We start from the raw sequence: 26,202 nt of genomic DNA on the forward strand, positions 1-26,202 counted from the left end.
CGACAGGTCCGCACGCACTCTCCAGCCCAAACTCTAATAAGCATTCATTCACAAACTAAATCATGAGACCTTTAACGTTTTACGTCTGATTCGCTCCTTTTGGAGCACTTGCTTCAGTTGCTTGCTACTTTCTAACGGCGGTGAGAGTGATGCAGTGACGCTATCTATCTTCTATCGATTAGATTTATGATTAGAAAATTATAAAAGTAGGGTAGACATGTGGATATTATCCGACTGAACAAAACGTGCATTTATCTAACAGGTTCGTTTTCCACTGACCTTATTTCGAGCTATTTTCCTAAATCCTATGGAGAAATCCCATTGCTTTCTGTAGAGGGAAACCGAGCGCAGCTTACGCGTCACTGCAACTCTAAGTTGATGTGATTTGATTGGATTGTGAGGCAAGGGAAGCCAGCCGCCTCTGGCTTCCCTTGGCATGGCCCTGACCAATCACAGGTTGGCAGGGGCATCACGTGGGCCTCATCTGATTGTTCAATCCCTCCATTTGTTTTCACCAAGGGAAGCCAGATTCGGCTGGCCTCCTCTCGCAACAGTGAGTGCAATCTACTGTTTCACCATAACATCTAGAGGGGCGCTGTTTGTTTCACTCTTTGTAAAATACTCAATGAGAATGGGGGAGAGACGGGCCGGCAGCAACACACAGCAAAGGAGAATTATCGAAACAAAACAAAGTGTTTTTATTTATTTATTTAAATTATAACTACAATCCGAAAAAACAGGGGAAGCCTGGCTTCCCTTGGCCTCCGGGAGAAAACGCCACTGCTCATAATTGCTTCAATTCAGAAGGACATAAACAAAACATTTATTAAATTAAATGTAATCAAAATATTTAAATTAAAATAAGAAGTACAAAATAAAAATGTGCACATTCAACTGAAATAATAACATGTTAATTACGATAAATACAGTTGTATATTAGTATTAATAAGATATTGATGCTTAATTGCATAGTTATATATAACTAAAACTATACTAAATAAACAGGGGTCAAAAAGCTCCATTGTTGGCCAAAAACTAGAAGACCAAAACACACTGGAGTTTATTTCAACTCAATCCCACACTGTCCTGCTGGAAGAAATACTCACTAGCCCCCCAGATTGCATTAAGGGTGGGGTAGGTACATTTCAGAAACCGGCTCGAGTGCACTAAAATTTGAAAGTACACAGCCGAAAAGAATCCGCCCCTTCCTTCAGACTTCCTTACAGAGCACCTCCTCCAACACACATGAACGCGCACATGGCGTCAGCAGACTGGTGAAAGTGGCCGTCTGTTGCTGGCGAGTCATTGAAGTACTGCTGCAATGCACGCCCAATGACGGCACGCCCAATGAGGGCACGAGATACATTTGTGCGTGCACGAGATGGAAGGCTGACAGAGAGGGCGGCAATCCAATCCGTTTAGCTGGCCCGGCATTTTACAGTACAGTATTACGGCTTCCACAGATGAAATTTTTGTATGGATTTTTTGTCAAAGCACTTAAGATATTCATTGCTATCGGGATGTTAAGAGCATTCCATGGAATATAACAAAGTGTATCTCGAGCCGGTTTCTGAAACTTACCTACCCCACCTTTAAGGAAATAACTGAACCTTTATTAGTTAAACTCTATAGTTATGGATTTTAAAGATTTACGACAAATGAATTAGAAGTGAGTGCCATAGACAGGTTGGGAAGACTAGAAGTATTGAAAGTAGACTCATATATTGTTGGTTTTGGTCTTTCATAGGATTTGTTGACAATAAAAGTATAAAATAAAGAGTTATTTCTGAGGGCATTGATATACTTTGAACAAAACCAGAATTGTATTTATAATGAGTTCAAGACCCTGGTACTCGAGTGTAGTTTCCACCAAAATGTACTTATTTTGGAAGAGTGGCTGAATAACATGTAAAAGGAAATCAAACTGCAGGCACACACACCTCATACACTGCCAGGTCGATGCCAGCGTAGGGGATGATGCCCAGTGTGTTTGGCAGGTAGCCTCTGTAGAACGCCCGGACCCCCTCCCTCTTCAGGATCTGTCTGGCACAGTCAGCCATCCCCGAGTACTGTCCCGTCTTCCTCAAAGTCAGACGCGTCTTCAGAACCTATCACCAGAGCGGGAGAGACACGTTAAAGAGGGAGGGAGAGGAATGATAGGAGCAAGAGAGTAATCTTCAATCGGACAAGGAGATATATCTACATGTTTCTGTTCTTTCATAGACAAAGAAAAAATGAAGATTTTCCATTGTCCATCCGCTCATTGAGAGAATGAGTAGGGAGCCGATGGTCAGAATGCTACACTTAAAGCAGCTCCAGACATCCTTACTCAGTTTTAAACTTCAGAAAGGAGCGAGAGATTTCAAATTGGCCATCCAACCTCATTTCATGAATCTTCCAATTACACATTTCAAACTGACCTCCAGCGGGTAGATGATGGTCTGGGCGGTGGCTCCTGCCAGAGAGCCAGCGATGAACCTCTCATGAACCCTCAAACCCCCCCCCTCTTTCCTTCCTCGAATCATCCACTTGATCTAGAGTAGAGAACGAACAGGAGGGTATCAGCCATGGGAGATGTTAGGGTCTCTCCGTCTAAGGCCATTAGGAATTACCCTAAACAGCCATTTCTATTTCACGTTCCAAGCTACTTACAAAAGTGTACACTGCCCGTCCAAAACAAGTCACCAGCTTGATTTAACTAAGCAAACCAGTAAGAGCCTTCCATTGGATAATTACTGCAGTGTGTGTCATGTCTCGGAACTTATTATGAAAGTGTATTCTCTATATTAGTGTTGTCATGTCCCTTTGTTCTGTGCCCTCTGTCTTATTGTGAAAAGTAATTCTCCCTCTCGTTTCAGGACGCCATGCTCCCCGCCCCTATGTGTCTCCTGTGTTCGTGATTGGTTACCCCGCCCTGATTGTTTCCACCTGTGTCCCTCACCTTGTGGATATATTGTTTTAGTCCCCACCTGTCCAGTGCCAGTTCGTTATCATTCATGACAACATTCAAGCCTGCTTCATGGTCGTATTCCATTTTCATGCTCCTGATGATTGCTATTAGTTTTTCCTCGAAAGAGTGATTTTGTGTTTCCTTGTTTTGTTACTGTGCGAAATCCAGTAAGGTCTTTATTTTTGAAAACCACCTGAGTCTGAGTTGTGCATCTGAGTTCATGCATCTGAATTCACTCCTTGACAGTGTGTTTTAGCTGGCAACAAGTTATCTAATCCGAGCTGTGCTTAGCTTCTCACTTATTAAACAACCCTGTTGGAAGACATAACCTGTGCAAAGGTTGTTAGTTATTTTCAGAAGGGTCAAAGGATTGGCCAGCATCAAGCAAAGACAACAACTAAGGGGATTGGAACTAGTAAAAGGAGTTAAGAACTGTCAGACGTTTTAGCATTATTGAAACCAAATCAATGAATCCAGTGTTACCCTGTTCCAGAGTGATGGGCGCATCAGGGTAAGAAGAGAGGCAGATGAAGTGATGTATCCATCATGCCTAGTGCCTACCATACGAGCTTGTGGGGGCAGTGTTATGGTCTGGGTTGCTGCAGTTGGCCAGGTCTAGGTTCAGCTATGTTCCAGAGAGGTCAGCTGACTACCTGAATATACTGAATGACCAGGTCTAACATCAATGGAGTTGTACTTCCCTGATGGCACGGGCATATGCCAAGATGACATGCCAGGCTTCATGGGCTCACATTGTGAATGAGGGGTTCAGGGAGCGGTGCGACTCTCCCATCATCAGTACAAGATCTTGGCGGAAAATGAATGCAACTTTGGACAGAAATACATGTTGTGACATAGCAGAAGCTTATCGATCAATGCCACGGCGACTATGCGCCATACTCAAAGCTAAAAGTGGTCCATTAAATATTAGAGTTTGAAACTTTTATTTGGATGGGCAGTGTATTTACAGTGTTAAGAATTTATATTTTTGTTTTGTTTTAATATAGATTGGTAGCATTTGTATTGACTATTTGGAAGCACTGACCTGTTCATAGGCCATGAACTTAATGGCAGATTCCGGGGCGATCTTGAGGACATTGATGCCATTTCCCCTCCACAGTGAGGAGACCCCCCCCTCTCGGACCATCCCCCTCAGGCCAGACCACAGGTTAAACCCTCGAGACGTAGAGCCGTGCACCTGAACACACACATACTGCCAGGTCAATCTTCTCTATCAGTGAGTTCATATTGATGTATAGCACTTTGAATTGCCTCGGTGTCTGAAAATGTACTATATAAATAAACTAACCTTTTTTCTTTTCTTTTTTTTAACAATATTTGTATTATTATATTATTATATTTTAAGTTTTCAAATACGGACGTTACACATACATACAATAACGAACATTACACATACAGTACATGGTCAGTCTAGGTGGCAGATACAGTCAGTACACAGATGACACAGGACACACGTCTGAGAGAATACGACGTGGGCGACTACACTGTAGAATCGTATTCCCGTTGCCCCGTCCCCGCCCGGTCTTTGCTGTTATTAATCATTACAAACATTATTATTCAGAAACTCCATGAAGCTCCCCAGAAAGCTTTCCTTTAGTAATGTCTGTTAGTTTTTCTAAAGCGACACATGCTGACAGATCCTTCATATATGTATTCATACTAGGTTTGTTCACATGTTTCCATTCTATAGCTTGTAAAAGACAGAAGTCTATAAGCGCACGCTCACTCTTCTTAGAAGTCTTTTGGACAAATACCCAGGATGCACAACTTTGGCTGACAAGGGATTTTCAGCTTTGTTATCTGGTTAATCGTGTTAAGAGCCTCCTTCCAAAACCGATGGACCACATTACATTCCCACAAACAGTGACGAGTGATCCTTTAGCATCGTTACATTAAAGCAGGTGTCCGGGGTATTGGGATTAAAGTGATGTCGTTTTGATGGCGTTATATATGTTCTTAAAATCCAAATGTATTGTATCAACTTAAGCCGTGTGTTGATTGTTTGTGTTTGAGCCTTCAGGCACTTCATACCTTGTAAATCAAGCCTCCAGCTTTTAGTTTATCTTCTGAAGATGCAGGTGACGTGTCTACAAAGCTCTGATAGAGCAGCGACAGCTGGCCTCTACCAACCTACGTGTTTAACTGTAATGTCTTCCAACATTGAGAGAGGTGGCTGAGTAAGTGAGCGGTTTTGAGATACAGAGATAAATTGTCTTATTTGTAAAAACTTAAAGAAGTGCTTCGCGCGCCACATAGCAAGACAGCGCGCGCACAGGACAGAGGAGATGAGACGTGGCTTCTTCCTCCGACCTGTGAGGAGGGGGGAATAAGCCAGCCAGGGTGATCACTCTTGACCTAAAATAGTTGTGATGACCTTAGGCATGAAGCCGGGTTAGGGCGTAAAACAGCTGAACTGCATCTCCTTGGATCCGGAGCGCTGACGGAGACACAGAGAGAGCAGACAATCACTCACCCTTTTCTCTGATAGAGCCACAAGCAGTACTACTTTGGCTGAACACAGTTTAAGGGGAACCTGATCAGGTTCAAATGGGGCTTTGCTTTAGTGCGCGTAACACCAAAGCCAAATCCCACTGAGGTGCCAGTGTGCGTGACACAGGTCTGAGTCTCCATACTCCTCGCATACAACGGCTGCTGCGCTCTGCGAGCCCCTCGGTTCAATTCGCCGGGAATATACATTGCTCTGATGGAGAGCAACGTGTGTGCGCGCCCAGAACAGCAGCCGCCTGGCTGCGCTCAGAAGCTGCGCAGATCGTACTGCTCCCTGGCGATTGAGGCTGCTTCCATAGCCGTGGCCTGTTGTCTGTGCAAATCAACACATGTGTGATTGTACAGCAACGGGGCGACTCCCCCGTTCTTTTCTGAGATTTAGAAAAATAGCGGGAGTAAAAACCGCGTAAGACACTGTTCCTGGGATGACAGGAGTGTTTCTTGTATCCCATGGAACTGCTGGGGGGAGAGGCTACTCTATGATGTGCCGTAGTGGTCGTCATGGTGACGAGCCACGCCCTCGCCGCCGCCGCCCGTGAGGCAAAAGGGCTGCGAGGGAGTTTCCACACGCTGCATTTCACTCCGTCTCTCATCATGAGGCGCGTACACGCCCAGAGGATGAGAGGTGTGTGTATGCTGTCCACACGAGGCGTTATAACGGTGCTCGTGGATTTATTATGACCGTGTGTAGGAGGCATATCTGGGACAGAGGAATGCCGCGAGCTCTGCAGTTTATAAACCAATAGGTTAAACTGCAGGCTTCTGCAGCGAATGAACCACCTCTGGAGTGTCCCCCTGTTGGAAGAGACCCAGGGGGATCACCACGTGACCAGCTGACGCCAACGCCGAGCAGCTGCGTCACGGAGAGGGCTGTGTGGGTTGTGACACGCCGGAGGAGAGCTGTCAGTTCCTCCACTCGCTGCCGCGAGAGCCGCGCTCTGCTGGCTGAGTTTAATTCCACTCCAGATAACGATTGTCTGAGAGGGAAGAGGACAGCTCTTCTTCCAATTCATTATGAAACCCAGGCTTTGACAGATGCGATACGAGATGTACCGTCTGTAAAGCGACTTCCTCCCTGGAGCGAGCCCGCAAATAGCAGGTCGTCCAGAGGAAACCACACTCTCATCCCTCCTCTGTGTAGCGGCTCCAGCCTTCTCTATACAAAAATGGGAGGAGCCAGGAAATATCCGAACGGCAGACGATTGTCTGGTCTGATATTCCCTGAAATGAGAAACGAAGGAATTTCCTGTGTTTCGGGATGAGGGTACGTGGAAGTATGCATCCTTCAGGTGGAAGTATGCATCCTTCAGGTGGAAGTGTGCATCCTTCAGGTGGAAGTATGCATCCTTCAGGTGGAAGTGAACCAGTCGTCCTGGTGAACACATTCCAGCACCTGTTTGATCGTCAGCATGTGGAATACTGACAGATCGAGGATTCCTCATTGCCCCAGTCTTTTTCGGGATTAGAGAAATAACGGGAGTGAAAACCCCTGATTTTCCTCCCTTTGAGGAACCCTGGAGATATCCTGTTTCAACAAGAGTTCCAGCGGCTCGGATTGGAGCGCAAGACATAGCTTCTGGGAGGACAGTGTGTTTCCTGTATCCCATTGAACTGTGGGGGGGGAGAGGCGAACTGCAGGACGTACCCTCTGCTGATCAGCCTGCTCATCCATCTGTCCATCAGACCCGCGCGCTGCCACCCTGAGAAAAACTCTGAGAGCGGGCGCACGTGCTCGAGATGTGTTTTTGGTCGTCATGGTGACGAGCCACGCCAGAGCCCCTGCCGCCGCTGCCCGCGAGGCAACCCAAGGCGGGGGCCTCCACACGCTGCGTCTCACTCCGACTCTCATCATGAGGCGCGTACACGCTCAGGGGATGGATGGAGGTGTGTGCAGTGCTGCCCACATGAAGCGTTATAACGGCGCTCATGGGTTTATTACACAATGGCGACAGATCATTCACCATCAAGTTAGTTCAAAAGTTTACAGTCAAAATATTCTGCTGCTTTCCCAAGCCTTTTGACTTTCTTTTCTCATCTTAATACAAATTCATTCACAACTACTTACATCTGATATTTAACTCATTCAGGCTACTTTCAGCTGCAGAAAACATTCAACTATTACATTATTCAGCTATTTCAGGACATCAAGGCTATACACGTTGTTGTTTATACCTTTTTAAAAACTTTTCCTTTAAACATTAAGCTTTTTCTGCATTTTTTTTAGCTAAAAGCAGCTACCATTCAGCTAATAACATATTCAGCTTTTTCTGCATGTTCAGCTAAATTCAGCCATAAATGTTCACAGTTTACAGCATTCGCACGCATTTTCTGCAGGAAATGCATTTTCTATTTCTGTAATTCCCAAACAAATGATAGAAATGTTAACAAAGGGAATGAATAAAACAAAACACTTCTTTAAAATATTTCCACTTTAACTTGTCGATGTTTTTCATTCACGAGGCAGCAAGTTTAAAAGCTCTTAAAATAAAATGTATTCATAAGTAAACATCACGTTTAGCTGCCATTGTTAGGATCTAAAATGTGGATTATGAATTTGTTTTATATCTAATGAAAATTATATAAAATGTGAATTTGGGAGTGTAAAGGCATAACTTAGATTTAACCGTTCAAGGACAGCACTTATTCTCAACAGTATCAATAACAGAAAACACACTTCTTCAACAGCGTTATACAATAAATGGAAACAGATATACCAGTGTATAGCCTACATAAACATTATTACTGCTAAATACTGCAAAGACAACACTTTACTTTGACAGTGTACGTATATATAGCAGATCCTTTTACAGTAACAAGTCATATACTGTAGGCCATTCTTTATGGTAATCTCACCAGGAGCTTTCACAGAACTGTTCAGTCTCTGGGCCTCTCCTGGATCTTGTTCAGGAACGCGTGTACATCCGTAGGAGAAGTGAAGAGGCGAGAGTTGCCGTCATGTGTCACTCGGAAAGAGGATGGATATTGTATTCCATACCGCAGACCTATGTCTCTGCACCTCGTTTTAACTCCATCGTAGGCTCTGCGCTTTGTATCCGTCTTTGGTTTTGTCCTTGTAGTTTAAGAACTGAATCAGAAGTGCTCGAGGCGGTGCGTTTGGCTTCGGTCTGCCAGATGGAACTCTGTGCGCCCTTTCAATAGCGAGCGGTGCTGCAAACGATCCGGCACCCAGAATTTTAGGGATCCATTTTTCCAGAAAGGTGCATGCATGCTTCCTTTCAGCGTTTTCGGCAAGCCTATCGGTCGCACATTAGATCTGCGGCTACGATTTTCCAGATCTCCCATTTTCGCCTCCAAACTTTCCACCTGTTGTCTCAGATGTTTCGTTGTTTTATTCAGCACTGAGGCATCGCCTTCCCCCGCTCCAAGCCGCTCCTCAGCCTCCGTTAATCGGCCAGAGTATTGTTTTAGTTGGCCTTCGATAGATTGAGTGTATCACCGTATTACATTTTGATGCAAAGTCTTCCTTCAGCTCTTTCTTTAAGTTGTTGATTGCACTCAGGATTCCACCTGAGGATGTATCCTGCTGCGACAGCTCTTCTCCCGCCTCGTGTTCCATGTCGGGAGCAAGGCCAGGTTGAGACAGCGGTGGCCAATCTTCTTCGGATGAAGTTTCCAAAACGTTGTCCTTTCTAGTTGTTTTCTTGCGTGGAGGCATTAGTAGCACCGTTATGATTGTGTAAATTGCGTTTTCCTTTGACCTCCCGCGTTCCAAATAGTTAATTTACAATATTAGGGCAGAGCGACGACTGAACTACGTCTGATCAACACCGCGCCATAACCGGAAGAAATAAACTAACCTTAACCTTAACGGTGTGTACATCCAACCCCCCAGTGCTGTTGGATAGAGTGAGCTTGGTGGAACTTTCTACAACATTGCTTTCACTAACATTTAGTATCTGACATCTTGTTTCCACAGGAATACAAAATATTGGTGTCCAACTGGTTCCTCCTAAAGGAATAATTCATATATATTCTCACTGTGATGAAATGCAGCTTCAGAAGTATCAATTAACTAAAAGGTGCTAATCTTGGAATCTATCATTACAATCTCATAGAATAAACTAAACCATGCAAGAGATGTAGAATACAAACAATTGTTTATTTTATACTTCTTGTCAGTTAAAGGATTTTCCTATTGCTATTTTCTGATCAAATACATTGCTCACACAATGCGCAACAGTTCCTAAACCCTGGTCTTTACCTGCAGGTAGACCTTCAGGCGGTCCAGAGGAGCGGTTCCTGTCCGGGACACCGCCCCCGCCATCGCCCCGGCAACCAACTGCCTCCACACCAGACCGGACCGCCGCTCCTTCTCCGAGAACTCATCCGGTACTGTCAGATGTTCCCCGATGTCATACATCTATAATTAATAAAGGGCCCATCTGTATTTATCTCCAGGAGGGGGGTATCCTCAAAGGGATATTTTGGGGTTATCTTATTTTAATTGAAGGGTATGCTATATTTAGATTGTATTAACTGCTTTACCTTGCCATACGACGGCCCTTTTTTAGACGGGGCGCTGAAGACGCTATATCCATCTATTCTGTCTTTAAAGCCTCTAGCAATGCAAACAGTTTTTATTTTACCTTATGGAACACAAAGGTTAACTGGCCAACACACTCTCACTCCCTAAGCGTCCAATAGCGACGTTTGGTCAGTGTCCGTGGCGTCCAGTTGTGACGCTCCTAGGCTCCTTCAGCGTCATAAAGGGACGCAAATAGCTTTCAACTGATTGCAATGTATTCCCATCTGCGTCGGGATTTGACACTCATGGAAGCACGGCATTCGTTTGTGTCGGCTGCCCTTAAAGGCAATGTGAGCGTCCATTCCCATTGGATAACGGAGAATTGTACACCCGGATGTAAGTATTCCCCTTACTGTCGATTGATTTTACAATGATATCTGCACTACTCATCGACTAAAAAACACCAGATTATCCTTGTTAATTACACAACATTGATTGGCTTAAATTGTGTGCAATGCTTTTGTATTTTTCGCCTTCGATTCGGAGAAACAAATATTTGTTCTGATGGCAGAAGACACTACACTACCCAGAATCCCCAGCTATCGTTTGGACTACACCATGTGCTCTGTTTGACAAACCCGTGATAGTCCTCAAGCTCTGTGATTGGAGAGTGTGCTCCGAGGGTTAAGCCGATTCTCGAACAGCACTTGAAATGGGATGGAACCACGGCAGACTGTCCAAAACTGGATTTGAACGGGTCCACCGCGTCCCCCCCTCCCCCACCCCGTCCCCAGAACTACACATGCTAGCTATTCTGTTTCGCAACATGTTCTCTATGGCACGTCTCTACTGGGAGTTGTAGTTTTAAAAGACGTTTTCGTATTTCCCATAATAAGAAGTTGCCAGTATTAAACTGTGTACATCCCTGGAGGTTTAGGGGACAGGAAACACTCACATTTAAAACATATAATTAATAAATGGGTGAAAATTGCTTGTGCCCATTATGGGCAGTATTAATATATACCCACATGCCAGCTATGGTCAGAAGAGCTTTATTTAACAGCTGGTCTTATGTGTGTGACCCCTGTGATAACATTACATTACATTAATTGATAAGCCTGAAACATGCACTTGTCAAGGTTCAGAGGCACATTTTGCAAATATGGCAGTAGCCATCGATCAGCTTAAGATAAGATATACTTTATTGATCCCAAGTTGGAACATTTGCGTTACATCAGCATGTGTAACAGTTAAATATGCAGTTGTGTTTATTTGAAAATCATTTAGTATAATCACACAAATTCTGTGTTTTATATTCAACAATTCTTTGTTCTTTATTTATTGATTGTTCAATACCTGACAAGGCCGGAGATGAAATATCTACATACATCTTATAAGAGTATAATACATTATGTATAATATCAGTTAAAATAAGTGCTTCAACATAGTTAACATCGCTGGAGGTATGCACAAATATTGATAGATGTCTTGTAATGCACTGTTGAGGAACCTGCGACCCAAGTTTTTCATTCAGTGCAGAACTACACCATAGTTGTGTAGGCCTATATGATATATCAATAAACCTTAGAACATCTTGAAATCTTGAAAGGGATGTGCAAAATAGTCATTATATACAGTCTTTAATTAACTATTAGTAGAGAATAACGAGTAATGAATATACTTTATAGGGATCGTATTAATATCTAATAATAAAAATAATGAAATTCAATAACATGCTTTAACCACCAGTTGTCGCTTTATATCAGCTGTGCACCTTGATGGTGTAAATACAGCCTATCTACCAATTGGATCAAATATAAAAGTCAGCCGAATTAGTGTTGATACTGCAAGGAGACGTATTGTGTGAAAAGAAATGTAAGATGTTGTTTAATGGCTGATATATTTATGATCCACGTCACGTTTTCAGTTCCTCATGTTTGTCTAGAGGTCTTCTCATCAGAGCTCTATAAATACAGAACTACGGCAGATATGTAATATGTAATGCAGCCGAACCGTGTATTACAATGCCGTTATGTGATGACTTTCAAAGAGAAAAGCAAGCACACTCGGAATAAAGTATTATTATTATTTTTTTTAAATGTTTTCGGTCTGTTTCCGGTATTTGTTAATGACGATGTGCTGTGAGATGTGAGACTGGAATTGCACAGGGGAAAATAACGTAGGCTATCTTTAGATGCGGATTTTGTTAAACTAATATGTTTAGGCTGTGGACCAACACTATACATTGACGGGGAAGGGGGTAGCAATAAAGACAACACCATTAAACAGTTACACAACATAACAGAAATAATATCGATAGCAGCGTCCCTAGCAACCACCTTGGTAACAATGAAAACGTCGCGATTTCCTGAAGTAATCTTCGTAATAACTAGCAAACTAAAGATCATGTACATCCACTGCACACATAATCTGAAATAACAACTCATATTTCTCGCATCAAATGACATCAAAACGCATTTTAATGGCAAACTAACTTTAAAATAGGCATTTTCCACCTAGAATAAAACGAAGTTCGGCCATGTTTTCTTTTTCTGCAGGGAGAAATTTGAAGATCATGTGACATAGACGCCAGCCATCGGAATGAATGGTGAAAAAAACGGGGTTTGTCAAACAGAGCACATGGTGTAGTCCAAACGATAGCTGGGGATTCTGGGTAGTGTAGTGTCTTCTGCCATCCTTTACTTAAAAATATTTGTTTCTCCGAATCGAAGGGGAAAAATACAAAAGCATTGCACACAATTTAAGCCAATCAATGTTGTGTAATCAACAAGGATAATCTGGTGTTTTTTAGTCGATGGGTAGTGCAGATATCACTGTAAAATCAATCGACAGTAAGGGGAATACTTACATCCGGGTGTACAATTCTCCGTTATCCAATGGGAATGGACGCTCACATTGCCTTTAAGGGCAGCCGACATAAACGAATGCCGTGCTTCCATGAGCGTCAAATCCCGACGCAGATGGAATACATTGCAATCAGTTGAAAGCTATTTGCGTCCCTTTATGACGCTGAAGGAGCCTAGGAGCGTCACAATTGGACGCCACGGACACTGACCAAACGTCGCTATTGGACGCTTAGGGAGTGAGAGTGTGTTGAACTGGCAGCTGCCTCAATCTGTTACTTTTTTTAAGTCTTTGGGCTAATTTGGTGAAATAAGAAGTCCCCCACGTCACATAACTAACTAACGTACTGCAAGGTAAAGTGACTGTTTTCTCCCAATAGGGATGGTGGCTTTGGCTCCACTTTCTGGTGTTGAGGTGAACATATTCTAAATATAGGATAGCAACTGTGACACACTATAGGTACTATTCTGTCTGTAGATAAGTATCTCATTCAACCCCACTTCACAACATCCAAACTATCCCTTTGAGCCATGCTTATTGTGAAACGTTCCCTAAAATAAAACATTACATTATAGAGTTTCAACTTGTGCACATGCTGCATCACTGCAGAGCACACTACATGTACAGATGTTAGTAGAAACAACAGAATGGGAGGGATGAAACCCTCAGCACACAGTGACATGTGTACTCTGCTTTTAACCCATGCTAGTACTAGGAGCAGTGGGCAGCTATTGTACAGCGCCCGGGGAGCAATGGGAGTGAGGGGGGAAGGGGGTTGTCCGGTGCCTTGCTCAAGGGCACCACGGCAGGGCAGGAGGTGAACTGGGACCTCTCCAAGTTGCAGTCCACACTCCATATTTATGTCTGGTCGGGGACTTGAACCGGCGACCCTACGGCTCTCAGTCCAAGCCTCTACTGACTGAGCCACTGCCGGACTGATTATGAAGTGCATCATGACTGAAAGCTGGTCACTCACATGGGAGTGTTTCCAGTAGTGGACAATCTCCTCCATGTTGTGGAAAGGGTTGAACAGGAAGTGATCTCGCCATTCATTCCAGTTAATAGTCATGGTGCCGTCCCTGTCCATACTGTGTGGGAGAGACAGAGTGAGACCGGAGAGTTACAACTCATACAGGGCCGTCAGCAGAACACTCACACACTCATTATTCTGCTCCTCAAACGGAAACATGCCCCCTCAGATGGTACTGGTACTGGAGACTCTTGTTCTCCTCGTTCCCACTGCTATCATTCCATTTGCAATATAAACCCCACACACACACACACACACACACACACACACACACACACACACACACACACACACACACACACACACACACACACACACACACACACACACACACACACACACACACACACACACACACACACACACACACACACACACACACACACACACACACACACACACACACACACACACACACACACACACACACACACACACGAATGCAGTGTCTAATCAGGAAAAAACATGTCAGCGATCTCAGATATTGAGCACCTTTGTGTTTACCAGGTTTTTATTAACCACACACAGACATTTTCTTTAGATATACAGTCTATGTATAGAACACATCAAACATCATTATTAAAGATAAGACAGAAAGTTATGGGTGATTTTTGAGCAGTTTAAGATGGCTCTGATATGAACTTGTTTCTTTCTCACTGTGTACCTCTGCAGTATCCTGGAGGCCTGCTCCATGCTGACCTCCACACCCAGCCTGTGCAGTGAGTGCTGGATCTCCCCCACATCGATTCGACCTTAGAACAGAACGTCTGTAGATTTCTCCAAAATTCACCAGAAGTTAGATCAGAGGCCTGTACTACGAAGCTGGTTCAACCTAACCTGGATATGTTTGAGTTAGCCGGTTGGCCTAATCCAAAACATACGTGCTCTCGCTAAACGGTCCTACGACACGGGTTATCAAGTGGATCGCTCAAGCCAGCCGTGTCCTATCTAGTTAGGTGCGCGTTCACATGAGAGGGGTGGTATCTGGAGCATTCGACCAATCACAAACATGGAGAAGCGCACTGACAGCGCTGCGTCATACTTCCTGAATGAAAAGTCAACTCTAATATTAGACATATGAAGAAGTTAAACTTTAAACATCCATGACTTAAACACTTGATCAGGATCAAAGCCTCAGAGCTGCACCTGCAAGGTGAATACAGCTGGAACAGAACATGTGTTTGAATGCGTTCATTAACAGGTTTATGATATCACTGCCCGTCTAACACACGATCTGACTTTCATTACATTTGACTCGAGTGTTTCGTCAACTTAATGTGTTGCTTAAAATAATACTTCTGCATCCAGTCTGTGACGCTGTGAGTGTTGCACGGCCAGATACGGCTCAGCTGACTCAGATCAGGAGATATGATACATTATAATGTGATGTGCCGCGGACTGTACTTAATGTTACTCTGATCCGGGTACTTAATTGTGGCAGATATTTAAGTAAGCTTTCTTAACGCTAATGTTATAATAGTCAGATTGCTCTGAAGATGGAGGTGATATTCTATTCATGTTCACGTTCACACAGTCGGTGATTTTTGCCGGCCGTCTTTCCTGCAACGGCAGCTTTTCTGTATTTCCTTTCTCCTGTAATATGACTTGATCGCTTTAAACTCCGCACACTGAGCTCTGATTGGTCAGCAGGCAGTGCTTTCACTGAGTTGAGCTCTTAGCCTGCAACCTAACCTGCTCCGGGGCAGGTTAGTCGCACAGCATTAGTTACCATGGAGATCTAGCCCGCTAAAAAGAGAACCAGCTTCGTAGGACCGGAAAGCCGGAGTTTTCCCTGAATTTAGCCGGCTAAGCCAAAATCCTGCTTCGTAGTACAGGCCCCAGGCGTGACAAACTCAATTCCACTAAAGGCCACACTGAGATATCATAATCACATAAAAAGGCCAATTATATATAGTATATTTATATACATTTCTTTATATTGAAAATAAATAACATTTTGTGCAACAAAAAAACTAAAATAGTCAACAAGAAAAGTTGCTTCGCTATCATAGCATTTAGCTAAACAAAAACAAATAACTTGAATTTCGATTACATTTTTACAAGTTGGCTAACATACAGCCGACTAAAACCAACAGGTTTCACAAGTCTGATTATCAAAAGTCAATGATGGTTTTCTTGGCATGCAATCATATCAACAAAAAACCCTAAAAAGTACAAAATAAGCTCTGCAGTTAAATCTCACATGGGATTTCACAGACATAAACATCAGCATCAGTGTTGGTATGCCTTTTAGTAACACAGACACCTGTTTCTAGCTAGCAGACATCTGTAATGCAATATATACAAATGTATCAAGAGCCTATACTGATATAAGGGCCACACCCAAACAAGCAAGGGGCCAGATTGGCCAATGGGCCTTGAGCTTGACAAGTTACATCATGCCTTGTTGTGTGTGTGTGTGTGTGTGTGTGTGTGTGTGTGTGTGTGTGTGTGTGTGTGTGTGTGTGTGTGTGTGTGTGTGTGTGTGTGTGTGTGTGTGTGTGTGTGTGTGTGTGTGTGTGTGTGTGTGTGTGTGTGTGTGTGTGTGTGTGTGTGGCTTGCCCACACCATCCTTGTTGCGGTCCAGGCTGTTGAAGAGGAGCCACAGCCTCCTCTCGTGAGCCCACAGGTACTGGGAGAACTCGTGGAAGTCCAGTAAACCATCGTGGTTGATGTCGCTCTCCAGGACTATCTGTTGGGGGGGGGGGGGAGTGATGTCATTCAATAGCTAGCTACAGACAGGTGCTCCATATATACTGGAGCAGGTGGAGATGGCGGGGGTGTACAGGTGAGGGTGTGTTGGTAATGTAGACAGCACTGAAGAGACAGGGGTCAGGGGGGTACAGAGAGAGAGGGGGTCAGAGGGCTGTGCTCCCTGTGAGGTTCCAGAAGTAAACACATCTTACCTGTCTGCCAACATCTCTGGATGAGGACACAGAGAGGGAGAGAGTTGGACTAGTTGCAACATGACATCAGTAAACACATCGAGTGATCTTAGTATTTTTCAGATGATATAACCCTCGATCTCTCCATCTTTTTTTTTGTAAAGTTAGTTAGTGATTTAACACTAAAAAGGAAGGAAAAGGATCAGGGCACATGTGAATAGATTTGTTATGATATTAAAGGCGTAAAAAATAAAGTTACTTAGTGAATCCACTTTTTTTAAATGTCATGCTCTGTACACACATGCGTCACTTCCGGGCAAAATGTACGGCTCCGCCCACTTTTGGGGGAAAACAAAGCTGTCATTTGAATGCCGGTCAATACAAATTCTGAAGTTTTTGCCAATCCGATCCAAAATGTAAGAAAACCGTGGATTTTTGGATCTTCAAAGAGCCCGATTACAATGGCCAGACAGGCAAACAATTACATTAAATCATTGGAAATCGACAATCGGGCTCGATATATGGTTAAATATAGCAGTAGGCGATCGATGTCCATGGATGAGAGTAACGTCACTTTACGGCCCCGCGCACTTTTGGGGGAATCCAATGCTGTCATTTGAACGGCGATCAAGCCTGAGACAGGACGGGGGCCCGGTGTCAACCCAACATATGAGTTACGACCGGAGCTCACGGTGTGAGTCCTGTCGGGGATTGGAGCACGCAAACGCGGCTCTCACTCCCCTCATTGTGTCCGTCTCCCTCTGGCCCACAGACAGCGGAGAGCGGACCAATTATTTATTGGATCCGAGTGGCGGGCAGCAGTCAGGCGACTCCTTCCCCTCCATTCACGGATCACCATGTGGTTCCCCCGGCCCCATCCTCCCTCTCTTCCGGACGGGGGAGACTCGGCTGCCGAGCTGACAGCGGGTTCCGGGTCACCGGGTCCCTCTATCCGCCATCTCGGCTCTGCCGTAGAGGCGGTATTCTCCAGGAACTCCCGGAGATCATCGGAAAGGCAGCCGCCTAATGAGATCTCCCCGTTCCCCCGGTTCAGGAGAGCTGTGCTCCGGATGACATCAGCGGCTGCCTCATAGCCTGTCGGTTATTAGGCAACAGGGCTCGCGGCACAAACCGGCTGGCTTTAAAACCTGCCGGTTGATTAGACAGCACGGGCTTGTTTCCTATGTCACAGATATGCCTCCACACACCTCCGCTCATTTCTCAAGCGGGTTTGAGCGTGAACGCGCCTCATTGTCCGATTTACGAGCCTTCTCCGAAACGGCGACATGATGAGAGACGCTGTGCAATACAGCGTGTGGAGGTGCATAAGCCAGCTGTGGTTAACCTGTCGGTTAACAGACAGCGGGGCTCGCCGTTTGAGCCGGCTGTAACCTGTCAGTTAGCGGCAGCAGGGCTCGCGGCACAAGCCAGCTGTATTTAACCAGGCGGTTATTAGACAGCAGGGCTTGACGTTTAAACCTGATGCTCCTAACCTGTCGGTTAGTCGGTTTCCTCTGTCCCAGATGTACTACACACGGTCGTAATGAGCCCAGGGCTGTTATTACGCACTGTGTGAATAGCACTGCACACACCTCCGCTCATTCCTCAGCAGGGTTGAGCGTGAACGCGCCTCAATGTCCAGTTTACGAGCCTTCTCCTAAACAGAGACAGGATGAGAGCCGGTGTGAGATGCAGCGTGTGGAGGCCCCCTCGCAGCCTTTTCGGCCCGGGCCCCTCTTAATAACAATTTTTTTGGACTGTCATATAGTATTTTATACCTGTTTTTCATCTATTCTCTTATTTTTTTATAACTATAATGATCATATAAAGGTGTGCCTTTACCTCACTGAGTTGAGGTTATCAGAGCCTCTCAGTCTTTCAGGAGAGAGCTCTCTAATGGCGCGTTTCCACTGCAGCGGGTAGCTCGCTTTAAGCGTGCCGAGCCGTGCGGGGCCCGTTTTTGGTTGCGTTTCCACTTGGCCTAGTTTTGGCCCGGGGCTACTTTTTCACCTTTTTTCTGGCCCGACTAAATCGTGGTTCTAGGGCCAGGAACAACCAGGCTGAGTCGGGCTGAGTATGCTAAACTAGAGAGAGAATCGCTGGCAAGGGGGCTACAACTACAACAAGATGAACATATTTGACCGTGATTTAATTATAATACACGTTTCAAAATGATGCCGAAGTAACAACATACTGATACCGGTTAGTAAAAACCATGAATTAATGCTTTGACAAGTCTGCAGACAGACGGCAGGCGAACAACCCTTTTAAAATGCGTGTTTTCTAAATGTAGCTTGGCTAAGCTAACGTTGTATATGCTCCGACCGTCCACACTCACAGCAACGGCCTATACAGACATAAATAAAGCAGCGACTGTATTCACCATGACACAGGCAGTCTGTGGTTTGTACTTGTTTAACTTTTGTCTAGTTTCTGAACAGATATGAAGAGCTGTGAGCTCTGAGTGCTAAGAGCTAACGGCTGTGTTGTTTTTTGGGGCGCTCATTGAAGATGACGTCACGGCTCCGCCTACACTGTGTTACTATAGTTACTGCCCCAGTTCCTAAACTGTAATGGAAACGCAGCATTAAAGTGAGCCGGGCATAATAAGGCCTAACCAAACCGAGCGAGGCCGAGCGAGGGCTGCAGTGGAAACGCGCCATAAAGCTCTCCCCCCGCGGCCGCTTACACAGTCAATTCCAATGTTAATAATAGCACACAGAAGCTGTATACGTTTTTTGGGAGTTTTATTTATTTTAAATGAACACAAATACAAAATTAAAACCTATAATTGCACACTACGACAGTAGTGTGCAACTTTTTTTTATCAAAAAAAGAACAATCTTTCATTTCACATGGGGCTGGGGCAGTTCAACTTAATTTGGGGGCGTGGGTGTGCCATAGTTTATGGGCGCTGTACGCAATATAGGTGTAGTTCTGTTAGTATAAGATAATAAAATGTACTTTGTTGATCCAAAATCGGGAAATTGTGTTGTTATGAAATTTTAAAAAAGATATTTTTTTAATTTCTAACTTCTTTTTTTTTTTTTTGGCACCCCCGATGGGTTGATGCACCTTTAGCATTCACCTATACTACCTATGCCAAGGGCCGGCCCTGCTGCTAACCACATACAGTACAGGTTGATTCAACGGTTTGCTCACCACGCAAGGTATAAAAACTATGTCCAGGACAAGGTATTTGGAAGTTTTGGAAGATTCATAGCTTACCACACTGAATATTATGGATTATCTCATATTTTTAAGCCCCCCCCCCCCCCCTCTAACATCACCAGAAGTCATCATTTAAGGGGTGATTTCTCAAAATGTTCTTCCGGGGGAGGATCCCCCCGGACCCCCCTAGTATGGTTTGGTCACCATTTCCATAGCCCCAGCAAAAGTATTTTCCACCAGCCGCCACTGGATATACTCCCTCTTGTGGCCAAAGGGGGACACGACTCTTGTCTTCAGATGTATGCTTGAGTGCAGGAAAATGTAGCACAGTGACTATTTGGTCAACTAAACATCATAAAACCATAGGCGGCGCGTGAGGCTCAGGTTTGGGAAGGCTAAATAACTTTTTTTAGCTGACGCTGCCCGCCTCCTCTATAGAAAAGAGATCAACTCAGTGAAAGCACCGCCTGCTGACCAATCAGAGCTCAGTGTGCGGAGTTTAAATCTATCAAGTCATATTACAGGATAAAGGAAATACAGTTTAAACTGCAGTAGCCTATGCAGAGAAGACGCCGACGTGTCGCACTTATCATTCATATCACACTGATGTCACATCATCGATCAGATCATCGATCATATAATATCACAATATTTCCTTATCTGAGTCAGCTTCTCGAGCCGTATCTGGCCGTGCAACACTTAGGCTACATTGTCACACATACTGTATGCAGAAGTTTTATTTTAAGCAACACATTAAGTTGACGAAACACTCAAATGTAATTAAAGTCAGATCCACTCGATGGGGCAGTGATATCATAAAACTGCTGTACGCATTCAAACACTCTGTAGTTTATTTATTTTTTAACGAGTTGTTCTGTATTCACCTTGCAGGCGCAACTATGTGGCTTGTATCCTGGATTATATGTTTAAGTCATGGATGTTTGAAGTTCATATTTGTCTAATATTAGTTTACTTTTCATTAATGAAGTATGACGCTGTGCTGTCAGTACGCTTGTCCCTGTTTGTGATTGGTCAAATGTAGCTAACCCCGCCCCTTTCACGTGAACGCGCTCTCAGCTGGAGAGAGAAACCCTGGTTGATTTACCGAGTTGATCTACCGAGTTGATAACCAGCGTCGTAGGACCGCTTAGCGAGATCTCGTTTGTTAGGGTTAGTTAAGATAACTCAAACATATCCAGGGTCTGTTGAACTGGCTTCGTAGTACAGGGCACAGCGCTAATATGTCAAAGATATTATACATTATAGTTTTTATTTTACCAGGATGCAGTGACACAAATATTTGGGAAGGCTTAGCCTTCCCTAGCCTACAGTACCAGCCGCCCCTGCATAAAACAATACATATTTTAGTAAACGCGACATTATAATCTCTGCACATTAACTCTATATTTGCCTCTGCCATGGTGCCAAAATGAAACAAAATAAAATAAACAATATATAGGGGTTGCTTCTTCTCTGAGCTTCTATGTATACTGCATCACTCCATATCAAATAAACCATAACAAATAAATAAAGTTGAGTTCACTGCAGCAATCTATTTACCGACCGCTGCAGTGCTGCTCTTCCACAGGAGTTTATTCTCCCGTTAGCTCCCGGTTAGCTCACACTGCAGCGGCCGCTCTAAAGTATTCACTGTCCGACTCACACAAGCAGCTGATGCATATCCCCAATTCCCCTTAGCCGAAGTGAATGTGTGTCAGTCTGAATTGACACTGTTTGGTATCACAACGCTGTTATGAAAGTTTCTCTGGTATAAAACGGGTGATGTTAGCATAGCAACCGAAGCTAAACTGACTACTTGCATCCGATAGCTGCAATAATACAAAACAACACGTCTGCCTCTCTCCACAATGATCAATAACAGTGAACGGATGGTCAAAGTAAGGTACAGATAAACAGAATCACACGAAGCCTGGTTAGTGCTGCCTGACTTTATAAAGTGTGTTTATAAGCACACTGCTTTTAGGCAGGCATGACAGTCGACCCATGTTCAGGGGAGGTGGGTTTAGTTTCCTGCACGCCTCGACGTAAGAGAGACGTAAGCGACGTCGCCTCTTAGCTCCAAAGCTCTTGCCTCTGGACCGACAATTTTTTGGAGCTGGAAATGAAGCGGATTCCGGAGCTAAGAGCCGGCGCTGCTGCGGTGTGAACTGGAAAACCCGGCGCTTTTCAGGCTCTAGCTCCGAGCCGGAGCTGAAAAGGCGCTGGTGTGAAAGGGGCACATGGGACCTTATTTTGGAAAAATTATGTCAATGGAGAGAGAAAGATTATCTTTCGATCCCGTTTGAATTGTACCACGAATTACACATATGATGTTTGTCAATTTAAAAGATAATTTTGCAAGTAAAAAAAAAAGATGTGTCGTAAAACTGTGAAGTAACACATTTGTTTGTGTGAAACGCTCAATGAACTATCAATCAATCAATCAATCAATGTTTATTTATATAGCCCGATATAGATAGGTTATCTATATGGCGCTGATCTTAGCTATCTCTTAGTGGAGGAAAACAATTGTGACATCACTTACGCGACTCTGGGATTTGTAGTCTTTCTAGTTACGTATTTCTCATAGTCTTATATTTCAACAGTGTTACGACAAACTGTGACTTTTTTCAATTGGAAATGATTTTTTAAGATTGACAAACATCATATGTGTAATTCATGGCACAATTCTAACGGGATCGAAAGATAAGTTTCCTCTCTCCATTGACTTCAATACATTATTTTTCCGAAATAAGGTCCCATGGAGCGGAAGTAGATGGGCGTGACTTCGCCACTCTATAGTTCACGGCATGGTAGGCGACGATCGACACGATTGGCTGCTCAGTTAGTTCAGTCTTTGTCATTAATCAGACCTCATACATATCACAGCTCATACCTGTTCCGTAACGGCCCGTCCACACACAGGCATGAAAAAAATCTTGAAAAATCTTGATGCTGGGCGTGTCTGAAGCTTGGCGATTTCACGCGCCCAGGCGACCAACAACCAATCACATGAATCTCCCACCCCCGACATACAAAGCAATAGCAATGTTAAAACGAAGTAAACTGGATATAGAATCCCCAAACAGGCGAAAACCTACCAGTTTCACCCACTGTCTCTCCGCCTGGTTCCTCCGGTTTGTATCCCGGTAAATAGTTCTGGTCGTAAAGAACCGGGTGATTTGCTACCGTAATTTCTCGTTTGGAATATGAGGAAATGAACTGTGGTCTGGCTCTCCCAGCTTGCACACGGTTTGATTGGCTCGCGCTTGTACTGGCGGGATTTTCATAAGCGGGATTTTCATAAACGGGATTTGATTGGCTGATGCCAGCTTCGAAAGCATCGAAGCTGGCAACTGAATATATGTCGCCGTAGCTATGATGTCTATGTCTGGACCGCTGCGTAAAAAGGAGGGTTTCTGACCCATTACTTCTCTTCTTACTTCTATAAGAATAAAACACGGAGGACGGAGATCTCTTTTTGTCCCCCTCTTCTCCCCGCTGCAGCCTAGCAGTTGATCTCAAAGCACGCTCCCCTCTCCTGCAGGGAGAAAAACTATATTTATATACTTTATATAGGTTGATACAGTAGCCCCTTTTTTTAAATAGTTTTTATAGGTGTTGCCATTTGTTTTGTGTAGCGTGGTTCTACAAGCAAGTCAATGCATTCATTGGGTGGTATCAGAGAGTTACACGGGTCTGTAAATGCAATGAAAACAATTGGCCACAGCAAATAATTTATATTAAACATGTAATTTTTACTTTTGAATACTTTAGTACAAAGGATGTCTTGAATAATTTAAGTGATATATGTGTACACATATAAATCATTAGTCAAAACAGGGCTACATTTGATTTAATTAAAAGGTATAATATGTGGTAAACTGAAGAGCCCTTTGGGAGCCGAAAGAGCCGGCTCTTCTTGGTGAGCCGAATGATCCGGCTCAGCAAGAAGAGCCGGAATTCCCATCACTAGAACAATGACTTCTTCTGCGAGGATTTATAAAAGCAGCTGGATAAAAAAAGTTAGGAAACGCCCCTATAGGAAACGCCCCTATAGGAAACGCCTCCTTGCTGCGGTCTGCAGGAGATGGGTCTGTCTCATAGACTGTATATATAAAGGGTCTGTCTGCAGACCGCAGCAAGGAGGCGTTTCCTATAGGGGCGTTTCCTAACTTTTTTTATCCAGCTGCTTTTATAAATCCTTGCAGAAGAAGTCATTGTTCTAGTGATGGGAATTCCGGCTCTTCTTGCTGAGCCGGATCATTTGGCTCACCAAGAAGAGCCGGCTCTTTCGGCTCCCAAAGGGCTCTTCAGTTTACCACATATTATACCTTTTAATTAAATCAAATGTAGTCCTGTTTTGACTAATGATTTATATGTGTACACATATATCACTTAAATTATTCAAGACATCCTTTGTACTAAAGTATTCAAAAGTAAAAATTACATGTTTAATATAAATTATTTGCTGTGGCCAATTGTTTTCATTGCATTTACAGACCCGTGTAACTCTCTGATACCACCCAATTAATGCATTGACTTGCTTGTAGAACCACGCTACACAAAACAGATGGCAACACCTATAAAAACTATTTAAAAAAAGGGGCTACTGTATCAACCTATATAAAGTATATAAATATAGTTTTTCTCCCTGCAGGAGAGGGGAGCGTGCTTTGAGATCAACTGCTAGGCTGCAGCGGGGGAAGAGGGGGACAAAAAGTAGGAAGAGAAGTAATGGGTCAGAAACCCTCCTTTTTACGCAGCGGTCCAGACATAGGGCATTAGGGCAGAGATATCTTTCAAGGTTTGACATAATGAATTGTGCTACTTCTAAAGCAAGCAACGATGTTTTCAAATCTGTAATCAAAAACACTATAGAAGCAGTTCCTGCCGTTGTTACGTTAGTTCAAACAGTAACAACGGACTACTTTTCTTAGCGGATGCATGTCAATTTAAATTTAAATTTATTTTTTAAATCAATAAAATCTTTTTCTAAATCCATAAAAGCATTTCAATTATTATTGGGAGTCATGTCGTTACTTTGTTGAGAATGTGGCCATGTGTAATAAGCGGGATAATGTCCACATTGCACATTGCATAATGTGCCTTCATGCCGATCTAGATCCCTCCGCAAAAACAAAACAAAAAACGTCTCGTTCGCGGGCGAGAGCCGGCTCCCGTCGTTCACTATAGGAAACGCCCCTATAGGAAACGCCTCCTTGCTGCGGTCTGCAGACAGACTCTATTGGTCTGCAGCCAGACCCATCTCAAAAAATCCCCAAGCTGTCAGACACGCCCAGCTCCAAGATTTTCAAGATTTTTGAAAAGCTGCTGTGTGGACGTACCGTCAGCATGTCTCACCTCCTCCGCCTCCCCCCGCTGTAACCCCCGAGCAGCCAGTCCAGTCTTCAGCTCACTGATGTCCACTCTGCCGTCTTTATTGAGGTCCAGCTGGCTGAACAGCTCCGCATACCTCCCCTCTCTGCCCGGGTCCAGAGGCTCTCCGGCTCCGGTCTCTCCCGGTTCTTTGTTTCCTCCGTGGCGAGTCTGGCCGCTGAACCCCTCTTTGTCTTCGCCCATGTGAAATAGAGAGAGCCGGGTGTCTAATGGTCAACTGCTACTATCTCAGCCGAGCTGGACACTGTGAGGACCGAGGACCCTCTGTCAAGCCCGCTCCCTCACACCGCAGCTAGCTGGGACAGCGAGGCTAATAACAGAGGCTGTGCTGCTCCGCTGCCCCCGGGCTGATGGATGGATGTTGTTACACGAGCCCTTGTTGGGATAATTCTCGGAACAATTACATACTCGGTCACACTCTCCAATACACATTCAGATAAACTAAAGTTTCCGTCTTAGCTGTCAAAGAGCTCTGGGTTTATGGAAATCCAGCAGTGCCATAACACGCGACTACTTTTTTTCACGTTTTTCGACGTTAAACGTGCGAAAACGAGCGTTTAACTGTCCAAAGTACTTCCAAACAGACCTGAAGGGAACATGACTTAAATAACTTCACCTCCACACATTAATCCACCCACTCTCGGTGACGCTCGTGCCTCTGCATCACGTGCATGGCTCCTCAGCGCACACTCAGCAGAGACAGAGAATGAGAGGATTCCAGACGTTTCCTTTCTAGCAATGAGCCTAATTACTTTAGCTGTTAAAATACTCCTCAAGAGCAGTGTCCAAGTCTATTAATAACAATGTTAATAAGATGCAAAGATGAATCAAAAGGGTTATTTTTGTTATTATACATGTAACAACGCTCACACATTCAGTAATCTAT

At 44.2% G+C, this 26,202-nt stretch overlaps 1 protein-coding gene across 2 annotated transcripts; it reads right to left on the reverse strand.

Annotated features, from left to right (window-relative positions):
• Positions 1 to 902: 902 nt before the first annotated feature.
• LOC117451408 (mitochondrial adenyl nucleotide antiporter SLC25A23-like) lies at positions 903 to 26,001 on the reverse strand. 2 transcript variants are annotated; one of them, XM_034089690.2, is made up of 8 exons: positions 25,281 to 26,001; positions 16,429 to 16,552; positions 14,525 to 14,612; positions 13,807 to 13,918; positions 9,702 to 9,860; positions 3,996 to 4,148; positions 2,421 to 2,534; positions 903 to 2,108 (listed from the first exon to the last, which is right to left on the reverse strand). In XM_034089690.2, exons 1-8 carry the CDS (start codon positions 25,497 to 25,499, stop codon positions 1,920 to 1,922), a joined length of 1,158 nt encoding a protein of 385 aa, XP_033945581.1. In that variant the 5' UTR covers positions 25,500 to 26,001; the 3' UTR covers positions 903 to 1,919. The 2 variants fall into 2 exon arrangements, with proteins under 2 accessions (XP_033945581.1, XP_033945582.1); XM_034089691.2 differs by lacking the exon at positions 9,702 to 9,860.
• Between the last annotated feature and the right edge of the window lie 201 nt (positions 26,002 to 26,202).

Source organism: Pseudochaenichthys georgianus, chromosome 8, assembly GCF_902827115.2.
Source record: "Pseudochaenichthys georgianus chromosome 8, fPseGeo1.2, whole genome shotgun sequence".
NCBI classification, from domain to species: Eukaryota; Metazoa; Chordata; class Actinopteri; order Perciformes; family Channichthyidae; genus Pseudochaenichthys; species Pseudochaenichthys georgianus.